Source organism: Pagrus pagrus (assembly GCF_965226575.1).
Source record: "Pagrus pagrus genome assembly, chromosome: 22".
Classification (NCBI taxonomy): domain Eukaryota; kingdom Metazoa; phylum Chordata; class Actinopteri; order Spariformes; family Sparidae; genus Pagrus; species Pagrus pagrus.
Genome location: NC_140204.1, coordinates 2,633,584 through 2,649,991, shown reverse-complemented (window position 1 = coordinate 2,649,991; position 16,408 = coordinate 2,633,584). Strand labels below are relative to the sequence as shown.

Genomic DNA, 16,408 nt, shown 5'->3' with positions numbered 1-16,408 from the left:
TGATATGAGACTTAAAACTGTTATACTTTTATAATACACACCGTGGTGTACGTTACCGTACTTGTTGTAGGGCTTCTAAGTTACATTGCAGTCAAGAAAATGACTCACATTTCAACTAACAGCAGTTTTTATATATTCAAATTACAATTACAATTACTATCATTATCACTTATACATTTTGTTCTCTAGAGATGAGAAAAATACAGTTTTTATGACGGACGTGCCTATACTGCACACAGTAATCCTTAAAATGAAAAGTTAGTGAGAACATCAATACTCTTGTGAATTAAATGATAAAAAAGTACATTTTTAAAATCTCATACCTGTTGTTTGCGGCAACGATTGGCTCACTGCGGTTAAGTAAGCTGCAGTCAAAGTCCTCAATGCATGAACTTTGACCCCAGCAATCTGGAAAGAGAGGCGTGTCCACCTAACGTCTGAAGCCGTGTTTAGCCTCATCAGTCAGCTGAAGCAGAACTAAACATCATGAAACAGCAAGGACCCCCAACTTAATATGACTGATGCCAGTGTTCAGAGATGATTTATTGATTGAAAATAGATAAAAAAGAAACTTAGAAAACAAAAACAAAACAATACTCCTACAATACAATACTGCGAGTCAAACTGTGTAGAGCCGACCGGCAGATGTGATGGAAAAATGGCACATGACACAGCGTATGAAAAGCAGCAGTGTGATCGAGGAGGATAAGCATGTTGAGTCAGCAGCAAATATGACAATAACTGTTCTGGTGTATAAGAAAGGTGCAAGTAGCATGTAGGTTTCTATGTGCATTTAATGTGGCTGTGTCCAGATCTTGGGAATCGACAGAATGCACTACGTTGGCACTCAGCTGAACTCGAGCTGAGCGCTCTGTTTGAGTTTAAAATGGAGTTGAACGCGGTGACAAGTCTCGCTATTATAAACGCTTCTGTGATCAGACCCCAAAGTAGCATCAACAAGAGCGCATGTCTAACAGGTGACAGTGGCCGTTTTAACAGCAGCGTGTTGGTTGCTGACCACAGTGAGTGTATTTAAAAGCTGCAGCAGCTCCACTCTTATAAACAGCATCGGAGATGTGATCAGACAGAGCACAGAGAACAATGTGGTTTAACTGTCACATTTTAACTAACTGCTCACTCACTCACTAAAAATATGTGCTAATGACGTTACGAAGCCAAAGACAGAGGACAATGAACCACACGACCCTTTTCAGATGCTGTAAACGTCAATTCAGGTCAACTGCCTTAACGTCTGTTTCTATTCAACTGTTTTTATCAAAAATGCTTAAATGTTTGCCAATACCTAGCAGCTCTGAACATAAATGCATTTCTGACGCGTTTTATAAAACAAGAAGACTTAGAAACAGAAAAAACAATTTACCTCACAACTCAATTCATTAAAAACACTATTAGTAATGGAGAGGTGATGATACATTGCTTTAAAGTGATGGAAAATAAGAAAATTACAACAAATAAAAAGGTACTGGTTCACATCTTCCTCTCTCCTTCAGACAGCTGTTTCTGCTCTCAGAGGCCTGTAAGACACGCTTCCTGTGAGGTGAATACAAATGTTATTATTATTTTTTTATTAAAGAAAAAGCATTCAGTACAAAAGATGTACTGAAAAATAAATCAGTTGTATCAGGTGAACCCAAATTAGCTGTAGCGTGATAGTGTCTTATTTTGTGCCTCTAAGCTCATCTTCCCCTGGTTTAACTGTACTGTACCCTACAGTCAAGTGAAGGAGGTACACAAAGTGTTATGTATATTATCTGTTGTGTTATTTATTTGTAAACAGATGCTGCATCAGCCTTACCTCGAGTATAATAAACTGAAGTATAGACAGCACTCTCCTCTGGCTTGGTCATTGCTTTGGACATTTTTGGTACTGTTTTGGAAACAAAGACACATTTTCTTTCATTTCATTCAATTTCAACTTAATGTATCAGTAAAGCATTTATTGAGCTATTTTTTTTAATTTATAGTATTAAATCTGACACATTCATGTCCCCGTCTGCATAAAGTGTTGTGATTTAATCAGTAACTGTTAACATGCAACCGTTTCACTAAAAAACACAAATATCAACCTCTTGGTGACACTTGAGTCATAGGAATCAACGGAGTCATTATGATCCATCATCAACTATTTATTACATATTATAACAGAATTGCATGGCTTTCAGTAGCTGCTGAGATATTTTAATCTTGACCAACGCGGTGGATAGACCTATATTCTTGTCCTTAGAGCCACAGGTGATTAAGGAAATTCAAAAACCTTTTAAATGTATCTAAAAAATACTCAACACTGATAGTGTTATATACATTACATCAAACATAAATGATCAGAGCTAGAACTGTCTTCTAGCTCTAAACTCGACGTTAAACCAGGAGTACAGTAGTGAACAGTTACCTCTGGTGGGGCTTCCTTCAGTTTTGTCCTCTGTATCTTTGTGTTTCCAGCAGTACAGTAGTCCAAACACCAATAGCAGCAGGGCCGGCAGTAAAAGCAAGGTGAGGAGATCCGGGGAGTGACTGTGGACAGGGTGAGTCTCTTCATAAGTTTCTGAAAAAAAGGACATAAAGTACATTCTTTATCTTTAAGACATAAGAGTTTTATTTGATAACAATGTGAAGCATCACAATGTAGTGAAACTGGCTCTCTGCATTTAACCCATCCCAACTTGCGGCGCCCAGAGATCAACTCCAGATTCTAAGTCAGTGCCTTTGGGTCAATGGCACTAACTGGTGAATTAACTTAATATACGTACGTGTTGTGATGGTCGGGGAAACCACAGAAGTAAAGGCTGAAGAAAGAGAGGAAGAGAAGGGATGTTGATATTGGTATTGGCATATATTTTAGTACAGAAATACTTTAGTCTAGTAGGAAGTGGTACATTGTTTACAAGACTGATGTAGTTATGAGAGATGGGAAAGTACATGCAATGAACCATTCCACATAGAAAAAGGTCAACATTTTCCATTCCTGCTCAGAAAATTACTATTTCTACCTCCATACTTCAAAATGAATTGAATTGTACTCAACTAAAACCAGTACTGGCCTCATAAACAGTCTGTTTTTATGGCTGTTGTACATACTGGAAATGTGTTCGGCTGCCAATAAATTACATTGTTTCCAATTATCCTTTTTGAAAGAAACAAGTGATCTAATGTGACCAAACTGGTCTAAAAAATTTAACTGAATGCATTTCATAAAAACATCAATTTTGTGGTTTCTTCTGGAAATAAAGTGTTTGAATATGGCAAGTTATGAAAAGTGTGTCATCATCAGTGCCGGTGTGGTGGCACCAGGTTGTGAATACAGAACTCGTTTATTACTGGTACTTTGTGATGGTGGCCGAACTGACCTATGATAGCACAGTATTCGACGAGTTGGGAATGAGACTGAAAAATCAACTTTCTTACAAACTTGACCTTTAACACAGTGTCTACCACGAAAGAAACTATTCATGTAGCCAACACTAAACACAGTCTCACCTCTGACAGCCAGACGGCTCTCTGGTGATTGTCCAGCTCCAGCGATGTTACACTTGTAAAGGCCTTCATCCGACGTGGAAACATTGTAGATGGTCATGTTTCCTTTATAGCCAGTCCTGATGCGGAGGCCATCTTTATAGAAATCAGCGATGAGGTCAGCAGAGCTTTTCTTCTTTTTGCAGAGCAGACTCACATGGTCGCCTTCGTTCACAGGCAGGACAGGACTCTCCAAGATCACAGAACCAGCTGAACAATGTGAAACAAACTATTATGATAATCATTCAGATTGCTAAACTTCCTATAGTGTGTAAATGTGTGATAAAAATGCCTTAATTATTCATGAATCAGATTTCATCGCTCTAAAATAAATTGGAATATATCTTGAGTCACTGGCTAAACATACCAGTGACGGTGATGTTGACCGCATTGCTTCTCAATCCATCTCCGTCTTCACACCAGTATCCTCCACTGTCTGATGAAAAGGCAGGTTTAACGGTGCCAGATCCTGCTGATGTCGCCCAGTTAGAAATGTTAGTTGGGATGATTTCCGTGAGTGTCCTCATCACTTTCCATTCAGCTGAGCCATCAAACTTACAATTAAAAGAGATGGACTCGTATTCAAAAAACTGCAGTCTCTCTGGGAGAATATGAAGAAAAGCTGCACCTGGGACACGCAAGAGGTTCACTTTTTAAACTGCTGGTTCTGACATGGAAATAAATACAATTAATACATGTAATTTCACAACACAGTCCCTACAACACCTTATGTTTCAGACATGATTAATCTGTAGTGAGAAAGGTTGACTGACCCTAAATCAAGCTTATATATTACTCTATAGAGTCTCCATACAGGGTGCAGAAGCTCTGTCTACACAGGACATGTTCATGCACGGTAACAGTAGAGCCCAACACAGGATTACTGTAGTTGAGGGCATAAAACAGAAGAAAATAGACTTTAGTTACTTTTCTTAACTTGCACTGTACTTCAGGAAGCGCGAGCCATTAAGCAGCTTGAGTCTACAATTGTACAGATTGAAATAGCGGTGCATCTGGCTGAAACACACAACATACACATTAAAATGTGTTTTCTATTATGCATATAATAGTGGGCAGTCTTAGGTTAACAATGTGTATGCTTTGCTGCCTTTTATACACAAAGTGCCTTTAAAATAATTTGTATTAGTGTTTTGTTTGAATTCTTTACTATTATTAATTTCATTTTTAAAAACATGTGTTTTTGAAACATTGGTATTGAATTCAAGAGCAAGTTTCTTCATTTAACTAACTGCTGCTTACCATCATTTTGAGCACAATCGCTGTTCTGAACCTGTCCACCCAGCACCACCAACACATTCATCACTGAAGAGACAAAGGAAAACAGATGATTTTACATGTAAATTCATTCTTTTTGGAAAACTATGTATTTTGCTGCTCTGTTGATCAGTTGACCACTTCAGTATATGATTAGATATCAGTGGATGTACTTCACATAGTCAGTTAGAAAAAAATATAGACTAAATATAAATAGTAGTATACTTTAATAATAGTGCTCTAACTTTACAATAACTTCTCAATAACAGATCCTACAAAGACATTTCGCAGTTATTTTAGCAAATGGATTAGAACATCAATGAAACACATTTCTTTTACTTAGTAACAGAGCGGGAGACTCCTACTTATATAACTGCTAAAATTTCTGCTGCAAATAAAAAAAGGTTTGATTAAAAAGAAAGCATTGCTTAGATAGCTGCAAACTTCAGCTCATGTAATACTTTATTTTTAATTCTTGCACAGGAACCGGGAGATGGACTCAGTACTCACACAGTCTGATGAAGCGAGCTGTGACCTCCATGTCCTCTTGCTGTTGACTGTCTGGAAATCAGACTGAAATGCAGGTGAAGTGAATAGTAGTTGAGAACTTCCTCTTCCATTGGAGATGAATTCTGATGTTGATACAATAGCAGGTTTGCACGTTTGTCTGAGTGAGTGAGTGAGCGATGAAGTTATGGTATTTGTGCAGGAAGTCAAGTAGCCTTCCCCCATTGGTCAATGCCCGTTCAAAATGAATCGGCGCGAATGGTTATTACATCACCGGGGCTGGTCTCTCTTTCTCATGAGGGTCATGTGAGGGACAAACCAGCTCTCTCAGCCTGCCTGCACAGACAGACCTGCTCTGATGACAATACGCTCTTAAGCCCTGTTTAACTTCACTAAGAGGCTGTTCAGTGCTCATATTTGGTATCAACATGCTGATCTGGTCCCAAGTGGACAAATTTAGGTCCATTAGTTCACAGCTGACATTAACATGAGTCCTCACATGCATCTAGAGCAACCGCCTGTGATAAGATCTTACTTCCTCGCTCTATATATGCAAATAAACATGTAGGCTACATCAGCGGTGTGTTTTCTACACACAGAAGGACATAGCTTCATGTACGACCAAAAGTAAAGTATGATTTGTGGACAGCATTTCACAAAGTTGATAAAGTTTCTGCTAACTGAACAGCACACACAACTGATCCACTTTTAAAAGGAGTCTTGGGAGTTTCTTCACAGGAGTCAAAGAAGTAGTTTGTTTACTGTGTTTGTAAAATGAGAAACATTGCTTTTTTTTATTTTTTTATAAAAATGTCTTTCGTATATTTAATTAATGTAAATGATTAAATAAGTTAAAACAGTGGTTCACCAGCTACAGAACAGACATTTGTTGTGGATATAGTTGTCTGTGTTGTTTAACAGTAAACATCAGCTGGATTTTATTCCTGCTAGAAATGTTTGTGTTTTGCAAAGAAACCCGTAAAAACATTTTTTTTTTCTAAGATTTTTCTGCTTGCCATCAGGTCTAGGTTTACATGTAAGTAGCACGCTGTACTAAACGTGTATATGAGGTATGATGGAAAAGGATAAAGATAAAAGACCATTTCACCAGATCCCATTAGGCTGAACTGAATAATATCTAAGTTGATATCTGAAGGACAAACTGAGGGAACTTGAGACTAATGTACTGAACACACAGAAACTATTAGTGATGACAGAAGACGTGGTTGTTAAAATGACTAAAAGAAGGAAGCAGAGAGCCACATGGATGATGATTAATGAGCAGGAGAAGGTGAGAAAAAGGTGAAAGTGTTTTACACTTAACACTCGTGTTGAAGTTTAACAGTATAAACAAGTATGAATACTAAAGACATAAAAATAGTTTGTTAAAAGAATTAAAGCAGGCAACTGCATTCAGTTGATTTTTTTTTTCATTGTATCACATCAGAACAATACAGCTTAATGGCGCCCCCTGGAGTTTTCTACAGTTCTGTTTACATTCAGTGTTTCCATATTGTGAACATCATTGTGCATCATTGTGAACAGAGATGAAGCAGACATCTGTTCAGCTTTGTCTTTCCCAGTTGTTTGTTCCACATACATCTGAGGAAACTCATGAGTGTCATGTGTATAGTTCTGAAAAAGGGGTTTTGCTCGATTGTGGAACTGCTGCAGCTCAGTTGTGGGGCTGTAAAACTGGATTATCCCGATGTCCCTAACTAATTTTGAGTAGAGTACTCTCTAGTCTTAATCAATAGCTATCTAAACTGCAGCTCTGATTCCACTCAAGTTTTCTGCTTGTGACTGCAAACTGAGGCTTGATTGTATTTTTAAAGTCTTTTCTTCTGTATTTTGCCATCAAAACACTCCTGAGTTCACAGCAGTGAATGGATGGTGTAGACATTGTAAGAGGACTGAGGTGCTGCTCACATGCTGCTCTCTCTTTGGAGACACTGTGTACAGTTTAATTCAGGTTTTAATATATGTTAATTATATGTACCGTATCAAATTTCTCATAAATACGTACAATGCAAGTTCTCACTCTAATCATTGACTGATCCATTACAGCAGTTGACTGTAGAAATGCACATAACAATAACACCCTGGAGTCACATACTGCAAATATTTGACATTTGAACACTGGGGGGCAGCACTGAGTTGTCCTTCACTTAAGGCTTGGAAATGTTTGAGAAAAACATATAAATGATAATAATGACAATTAAAGGAGCAATAAATGAATTAAGTATGCAACATTTATAACATTTTAAAATACTTAATGAAAACCTTCATCATCAACTAATCATTAATAAATCATTCAAAACACAGATTTCCAACACGATAAAGAAGTTTATTTGAAGTTACAGTTGCTGTAACAACGACAGTGATAGAGCAACAACAGACTTCAACAGCTATTCACGATGCTGAAGAACTCCCCAACAACTGCTATTAAGAATTCATAAAGGTTTTCAATGAAGCAGCGCAACATCTTCACAACAAGCAGTACACTCACTGATAGTCACAACTGTCTAGTGACGTTTACAGCAAGCCCTCTGCTTTAATGTGTAAAACTGTAAAAGGAGAGAGAGCTGGACTGTGAGGGAGTACGTCACTCTGAGTGGGTGTATAAAAAGAACTGAACGTGCTGCAAAGTCTCACATCTGCATTGTGTGTAGGATGCAGTGGTTTAGTATATCAATGGGACCTATGCTGAATGTATTTCTAAGCTCAGCGTGTCTGCTTCAGGTCAAACTGCTGCAACGGCTTCATGGTGGTTGCTGACCACACCGAGTGTATTCAAAAGCTGCAGCAGCTCCGATCTTATAAACGTCATCGCAAGACGTGTGACCAGACAGAGCAGATGGAACAATGTGGTTTAACTGTCACACAGTCTAATAAACCACGACTCTTAAAAATATACACTGATGACGTTACAAAGCTGGTGACTACAGATAAAGACTGAGGACGACAAACCACACGACCCTTTCCAAATACTGTAAACAGCTCGACCACTTTCTGCTCTACTTGGTATATCTTTGACTTCAAGAGCAAGTTGATAGGAAACTAAGTACAGAAGTATAATCTTGCCTTAAAAGTAAAATGTACAATATACTGTCACAATGCCACATTCAAGCCATTGTGAGATCAATCCACCTTCCGAACCCGGCTCATTTACTGTTGTTTGAGGTAAAGAAAAAAAAAAAACAACAGTTTTTGGAGAGGAGACCTCACCCCTGTGCACAAGGAACTAAAACCCAAAAGCCGACCTTAACAATTGAGTTGTTAAAGAACTGAAACGCTTTCTGCTGTCACACAGGTGTCTGGATGAGATTTGCGGTCTTCTTTGTCTCAGCAACAAACAGCCAGACAATGACTCTGAAACTTTTTTTTTTAACGTTTTTACAATTTTAGAAATATATACACTGAGAAATTGAAGAAGTAGCCCCTGCTGACCCCCCTAAATGAAATAGAAAAGTAGAGCACTTTGAACGGTACATCTCCTCGGTCCTTCAGTCAGGTGCCAGCGGCCTGTAAAACACACAATAGCATGGAAGTTATATATATGAAGACTTATTTGGCCTTATTTTTTAAGAGTTTGTTATAAAGGGTACAAGTCTAAGAGTCTACAGCCACGCTGAGCCTCTGTTGGGCTGTAAATATATAGGAGAAGCTACAGTAATGTCAGCATGCTTAGGTGCTCACAATCACAATGCTCATGTCTGTGTTCACCATCTTAGTTTAGCCTGTTAATATGCTAATATTAAAAAGTGAAGCTGAGGCAGTTGGGAATTCAATTAGTTTTTAAGGTATTTGGCCTGACTAAGTGTGACAATTCACAGAAATACATCTGATAGATATTCAGTCTGGACCAAAAGTGATGGGAGTTAAACTGAACATAAGCCTACATGACTTCGCTCAGTATGACTTTACAATAGTGTGATCAAGATTCCACTTTAAGTTCACTGTAAATAAAAAAACAACATGACTGGATATCATAAAGGCAAAGACAGCTGTATCATTGTTTCTGAGATTAAAGCTATTAATGTTCATCATTGTTTAAACATGATTGACTGCAAGTACATTACCTGTAATATTAGAGGAAAGAGACTCTGAATCAGCCTCACCTCTGGTAGATTGAAGAATAGATGACACTGTCTTCTGGTGAACTTGCCTTGGTTCCTGCACTTCCTGTTTAGGGAAATAAATAAACTTAACAGTTCAAAATTTTTATATGTTAATGATAACATGTAAAGCAGAGAATTATTTTTGTATTTATTTGTTACTTTAGGAACTTTCATTCTCCATTTTATGATGCATTTTTATCATTGGTTGCTGTTTTTTTCGGGTTGTGAAATACTCTGCATCTCTGGCTTTTAAAGGCAAAACTTAAAGAATAAAAGCGTTGAAATGTGTGGGAAAAAATAAGCTGTGCAGAGGTTATATACCATACAGCTGTCAGTTATGTTGAACTGTTCAGTGTGTTCATGTTGAAACTTCCCATCTCATAGTGCATGTCACCTCTCACAACCTCTAGGCTACTGAGGGGCCCTGTGGTTTTCTCATGTGGTTGACAACTATAAATTATCGCCTGCACCCAAAGTACTTAAAAGGAAACACAGTGTTCTGCAGACATATGTGAAAATTTTTAAGTTATGTAGTTCTATTATTTTAGTGGATTTAAAAAGTAACACATTGCAACACTAAGGTGACATTTACAACCCTGTTCAAGTTGGAAATTCATTTGTAATTACTAACTTAGCTTGTACCTGAACATACACAAAACAGTATCGCACTGAAATGATCTTATAGTGTAATTCTGCAAGGAAGTGAACACCAGTTAACAATGAAGTGAAGGAACAGAAACTACCTTTCTTCCTCCTCTGGTTTTTAACAACAGCATATGTCACATTGTCTGGATCACCTGCGTTTTCTCCTGCGGACCACGTAACATAAGAAAACAAGAAGACAGTTTCTCACATCCTGTTTTTCATTTTCATCTTCAGATATTCTATACAGTATAGTAAAGACCGAAAGATAGGGGGAATATAGTAATTGCAAATCAGACCTAACATATTAAGACAACTTAAATTCTTGAGTTTTTTTCTGAGCAAGTGCTAATAGGATAAAAAATTGTTTCCTCTGCCTCAAACAGAAGTTTCCTACAGCACAAAATGAGCAAGAAAATATCTGCAAAATAATTGAAAAAGTGCAGATTAACACAAATATCCCAAGTACACAGGAGAAGAGAGACCAGAGAATTCTTCTAAGTAGAGAAATTTCAACAAAACTTACCTTTTTTCCCCTGTTTTCTGACAACAGCATATGTTGCATGTTGTGGATCGACAACACTGTTCTCTCCTGAGACTGAAACATAAAAAAGACTCACTGACCTGCTGTATTTTATCAGAAAAAGCCACAGATACAGTAAAGCAAAGACAGGAAGACAAGGGTAAACAGTAACTGCACTAAAAAGGATCTGAACTTGAGCAAAACATATGTGCAAAATGGTTGCAAGAGTCTTGATGAAAACAAATAGCTTACATAGACCAAAATATCACAACACATTACCAGCAACAACAACAGTCTGAAAGTTGAATCTAAAATGAGTAAAGGAAATTACACTTGGCCAAGATACTGAACCCCAAAGTGCTCCAGATGGCTATTCCACTGGTACATACGTGTCTGTGTCGATGGGTGAGCACAGAAATCAGAAATATCGTTGGTGAATTTGTATAGATAGCGCTGTATTGCTCTAGCTGAGCATGCTGGCACCTTGCATGGCAGCATCTGCCATCAGTGATCATTAATGTGTGTGTGAAAAGTTGTACATCTTAAGTGTAAAGCCATCTAAGATGCAGAAAAGCTAGCTGCTAGCTAGTTGCAATTAAAAAGCCCTTGCTTATGGAAACTATTTGTCTGCCTTCATTACAAAAATGACTTTGATAATGATGATGACATCACTTTGTTACGTGTTTGGTGTTTCTCACCTGTGTGATCTTCCTGTGAGCGTGATCCTGGTGCTGGTTTTCCAGATGAAAAACAGATCAATACTGAAGGACAGAAAAGAACAAGTGTCATCAATACAGAAATGACACTGAAGACAATCAATCCAGTACAATCAGAGGAAGTATGGAGGCAAGGAGGAGAAGTGGATGAGAATTAACATGAAAAACACCATTATAAATATATTTACTGTAATAAACAGTGAGTGTTATTGTCTGTATTCAACTATACTATGTTAAAGCAATAGGACACAGCATCGCTCTACCTTTGTGTTTCCTGCAGAGAAATAGTCCCGTCACCAACAGCAGCAGAGCCACCAATAAAACCCAGACAACAATCCACAGAAGGGAGAGGGGACCCAGCAGCCTAGGTGGAGTCCCGTCATCGGCGTCTTTATGTTGATTTAAAACAGCCAGCCGGCTCTCTGGTGATTCTCCAGCTCCAGAGATTTTGCACCTGTAGAGTCCTTCATCAGACTTGGAAACATTTTGGATGGTCATTGCCTCGCCTTTATACCAGGTACCAAGATGGAAACCATCTTTGTAGAAATCTGCAATGTGTTCTGAATCGGATTTCGCCTTCAAACAGTGAAGAACCAGATCATGTCCCTGCACCACAGGACGGGCTGGAATGTCCAGGATCACAGAACCAGCTGAACAATGTGATAAGAACATTATTTCCACATGTGGAAACATCAGCCATGTGATATTCCAATTAAAGTCTTAACAAGAGAGTATAAGAACAAGCTCACGGATTAGGAATAAAAGATCCATTCCTGTGCAATGCATAAATTACACTATATAATGTTGCAGGTAAAATTAATAACTTTTCTATTTGTCCGTCATGGGGTAATGTTGGAGACCTTTCTTGAATACCAGTGGCCTGTTAATGACTATATTGTTACTAAATATTGTAACTCAGAAGTGGCTTTTACGTAGTCAACAGGAAATTCATGGGATTAAGATTAAAAATAATATTTGAGTTATGAATGTGTATCTTCCTCCAGCTCCCTCAGTGTATTTTTCTCTTTATACCAGCCTTTTAGGGAAAGTTAGTTAAATTAGTTAGAAAAAAAAAAAGTTAGAAAATTGTTCAGCCTGACTCATAGAATTGACAAACTCTGTTGTTTGACATGCAGTTTAAAGGCGCGTAGCAATGCGGATTAATTATCTGATCAACAATCCGGCTCGTGGATGATCGGTTGGATTTCATGTCAGTTATTTCATGGTCATATCTTCCACATGGCTGCAGAAGAAAGTTAGCAGGGAAGAACTAAATGTAGTAAAACTGAATATGTCTCCCGAACATCAAAATGTTCGATTGTTTAGCTGTAGCTCTTTTCCAAAATGCGAAGTTGAGCTTACTGTGTCTCTGCCTCAAATAAATCAAACTCTCTTGATTTACTATTTGCTAAACATACCAGTGACAGTGATGTTGACAGCACCACTCGTTCTTCCCTCTGCATCTTCACACCAGTACTCTCCACTGTGACGTTTAAAGGAGGGATAGATGCTGCAGGACGGGGCTGATGAGTTCCAGGTGTCAGAAACTGCTGGAGTTATTGGAGTTTGCAGATTCCTCATCACTCTCCATTCAGTCAAACCAGTGAACTCTTCACAGTTTACAATGAAAGTCTCATATTCAAAAAACTGCAGTCTGTTTGGAGAAATACGGGGAAAAGCTGCGTCTGAGACAAAGATACAGAAAGACAATCACATGAAGATATGTTGTCCACATGTAATATTCTACATTTACAAAAACAATACACTCCTTAAAAATGATCAATGCTTACAATTTAATATACTTTTAGCAACTTGTAAAGAAGCAGGTGGCTGTGGTTGAGGTTACATTGTCTGTTCAATTCTGCACTAGCTTCACTCTGTAACATGACGACATAGTTCTTGGTCCCTAAGCACTGTTTGCTGCTAAGGTCCAAATAAAAAGCACAAGAGGAAATATCAGAATCAGAACGAACACATATGTGAAGAATTCTACTGAGTAAAATTTCTCCAAATGCTACACACAGTACTGAGAACAAGTTTAAGTAATGAAGCTAATTATCAAGAATATCACATGGCCAAGCAAGAGTGTTAGGGATATTAGCTGAACAACTAAGTAAATAAATCTAACTTACCAGCTTCTTGAGCAGAGCTACTATGGCCAATGTGTGCAACCAGCAGGACTAACACATCTATTACTGAAGAGACACATGAAAAGAGCTGTCTACCAAATACAGTATAGAAATATTTGTCTAATGGCTAAAAATACAGATTAGTAATTGAGTGACACAAAGTCTCAGTACTTACACAGTCTGGTGCAGGGGGCTGTAATGTCCATGATGTGTTGCTGCTGATTGCCAGAGTACAGACTGAAGTGCAACTAAGACACAATGCAGGTCAGTACCTCCTCTTCCTGTTTGTATTATTTCTGGTGTCGACGCAGCAGCAGGCTTGAACTGTATATCTAGAAATATCTTCGCGAGGCACAACTGCTATTGTAAAGTCAGGGGAACAGCAGTCACTTCAGTGTCAGTCACTGGCTTTCTCACAGCCAGAGTCAGATACTCTAATATAACCTGGTACTGATGGTGAGCCTCCTTTGTTGTTTTTTATTGCAGGTTAGGTGAGTGCTAAATGGCAACAGCCAAAAAACACCCGCTTTTAAAATATAAACCCAATATCCTCAATCTAAGTAAATGAATAAACAGATGAATGTGGACAAATGTGTTTTTTTCCCCATTGTAAAGGATGATATCAGGGAGTTGAGAGCTAACTCACTCGCCTAGCTAGAAGAATACAGTCTGAACTTTGACAGACTGCTGGGTCGAGGATAACTTGGCTTGACTACCTTAAGAGCAAACACTAGCGATTTTAAAATGTTTTGACTGATGTCTGCCATGCTGCTGGTAGTCTGCGATGGCCTTCCAAGCCCAAAGCAGCACGAGGATATACTGTATAGCTTGTCAGTGCCTTCGATAACTGTTACAAATCACCATTTCAATACTAGTTTTCTCTTCTTACACATCAATTTGACATGGTCTAGATGCACAAAAAAATGGGTTAGGCTTAGGAATAGATCATCATTTTGTTAAAGGGGCACTATGTAGTTTTGGGAAAAGAAATTCAAACTGAGAATTTAAATATTTACAATATTAATGAGGTAATATGACAAACTCAGAAATATATTATTAATATTTTTGTAAGTGAATAAACAAAATGTTCTTGGAGGAAATATGTACACTGTTTGAAGCTAAAACAGTTATGAAAACAAAGAGTTTATTTAGTTTGTTTAGGAATAAAAAATCAACCCAAAAGATATTAATTTTCTAATTAAATTATTTTCCCCAAAACTACATAGGTAACCTTTAGAATAACTTAGTTATTTAAACAAAATTAGGACTTACAGAGTTAAAATAAGGAAACATCCCTCATCATGGTTAAAAGAATACCCACTGTTGATTTAGGCAATGATCATGGTCTTGGTTAAACACTGTTGGTTTGTTAGCGATGGGAAACACAAAGTGGCTTCCTGTGTCAAAGTCTTGACATTTTATTGACCCTTCCACCAACCAAAACCTCACTACAGAGGTTTTGAGGCTCTGTTGTCACACTTCTGCAGTCATAATTCACACAGCCACTAGAGGTCTTTTTCAGTTAAATGTAAACATAAGTCATGATAGGCATTTACAATAGTGATAATAGTGTTGTTTTTCTTGGGAAGACATAACTTGCCCCAAAATGTATCACCAAAAAACCTTGGAGGGTTTTCCTGAAACTCTAGACTCCAAATCCCAACTAGGTACAGATTCAGTATTTTGCTCAAGAACACCTAGCCAGACCACAGTCCTTAAGAATGTTTAGGGAATTGAGACTGTGATTTTTTTGTAAATGAAAATTCAGTCTGTATTACAATTTGACCATTTGCAATTGATCCGTCAGCCTGCAGAACTCAGCCCTCTGAAAAGATTATGATTTCCATGGATATCTGAAGGAAGTCCTACTCTGCCCTCTGCAGTCCTTCAGTGACTATCACTACTAGAATGTAAAGGATGACAAAGAGATAACTTTTTGGCTCATGGTTCAGTTTTATTTGTCTCAACAGACTTATACTGTAGAATAAAGGTGAGATCGAGCTACAGTTATACCCGTGGGCTGGTATTTTATGAGGGCAACTCACCTCCAACTTAAACTCCTTCTTGTTGTAGTAGTTGTTCATTAACTTGAATCATTCTGAATATTCTGCTGTTGGGACTGTTTCATCACACACTGAGCTGAATGTCCCATGAGATTTAAAATACCCATTCAATCAGAGTGATTATTCATAGTATATAGATTGGATATGCATGTGAACTCTTAGAACTGTGGTTACATGGTGAATGTTAACAATTGCACATATTGTTAATGCAATGGAAACTCTTACTGACAGGAAAACAACGAGAACACACCTTATCTGATTACAGTTGAGCTGCGCGAGGGAACAAATCATTTTATTCGAGGACTTTGCTCCTGAAGCTGACTGCGCTCTGAGGTGACTTGTTGCTGCAGATTAAAGGTAAGATGTTAGATTATTCGTTTTACTTCAAACTTTTTTATCAAGTTTGAAGTTTTAACTACAGCATATTAATCATAACCTATTCATCAAATAAGATCAGGTCTGCCATTACAAGTGCATGTCTACTTAATATTATTATTTCTTACATTTTTTAAAAAGTTTTGAGTGGCTTTATTTCATGGAAAGAAACATACAGAAGCATAAAAGGCAAATATTTCCTAGTAAAGAAATAATGTTTATCATTAAATGGTTAACAAACTATATGATCATGTGAGTATTTTGAATATTGCATACACACACACACACACACACACACACACACACACATATATGTGTGTGTGTGTGTGTGTATGTGTGTATATATATATATATATATATATATATATATATATACACATACATATACACACACATATATATATATATATATATATATATATATATATATATATCAGGATATATATCACCCCAGAATGCTCTTATCCAAATGTCTCTTCTTTAAAATTAATATTTTGTTGCTGGTTTACAGAATATTACTTTTCAG

The 16,408-nt window shown here is 37.5% G+C and overlaps 1 protein-coding gene and 2 long non-coding RNA genes across 3 annotated transcripts; all 3 read right to left on the bottom strand.

The window, feature by feature from the left end:
• Positions 1–934: 934 nt before the first annotated feature.
• On the bottom strand, positions 935–2,806 carry LOC311251882. Its single transcript, XR_014621463.1, has 4 exons — positions 2,769–2,806; positions 2,411–2,563; positions 1,817–1,888; positions 935–1,551 (listed from the first exon to the last, which is right to left on the bottom strand). It is a non-coding gene; the product is annotated as an uncharacterized lncRNA (long non-coding RNA).
• Positions 2,807–7,563: 4,757 nt separating this feature from the next.
• LOC311251542 lies at positions 7,564–10,401 on the bottom strand. The gene is made up of 3 exons (XR_014621424.1): positions 10,178–10,401; positions 9,435–9,498; positions 7,564–8,838 (listed from the first exon to the last, which is right to left on the bottom strand). It is a non-coding gene; the product is annotated as an uncharacterized lncRNA (long non-coding RNA).
• Positions 10,402–10,569: 168 nt separating this feature from the next.
• On the bottom strand, positions 10,570–16,140 carry LOC311251438 (basement membrane-specific heparan sulfate proteoglycan core protein-like). Its single transcript, XM_084343843.1, has 6 exons — positions 13,620–16,140; positions 13,448–13,510; positions 12,734–13,000; positions 11,579–11,965; positions 11,298–11,360; positions 10,570–10,674 (listed from the first exon to the last, which is right to left on the bottom strand). Exons 1-6 carry the CDS (start codon positions 13,648–13,650, stop codon positions 10,589–10,591), a joined length of 897 nt encoding a protein of 298 aa, XP_084199969.1. The 5' UTR covers positions 13,651–16,140; the 3' UTR covers positions 10,570–10,588.
• Between the last annotated feature and the right edge of the window lie 268 nt (positions 16,141–16,408).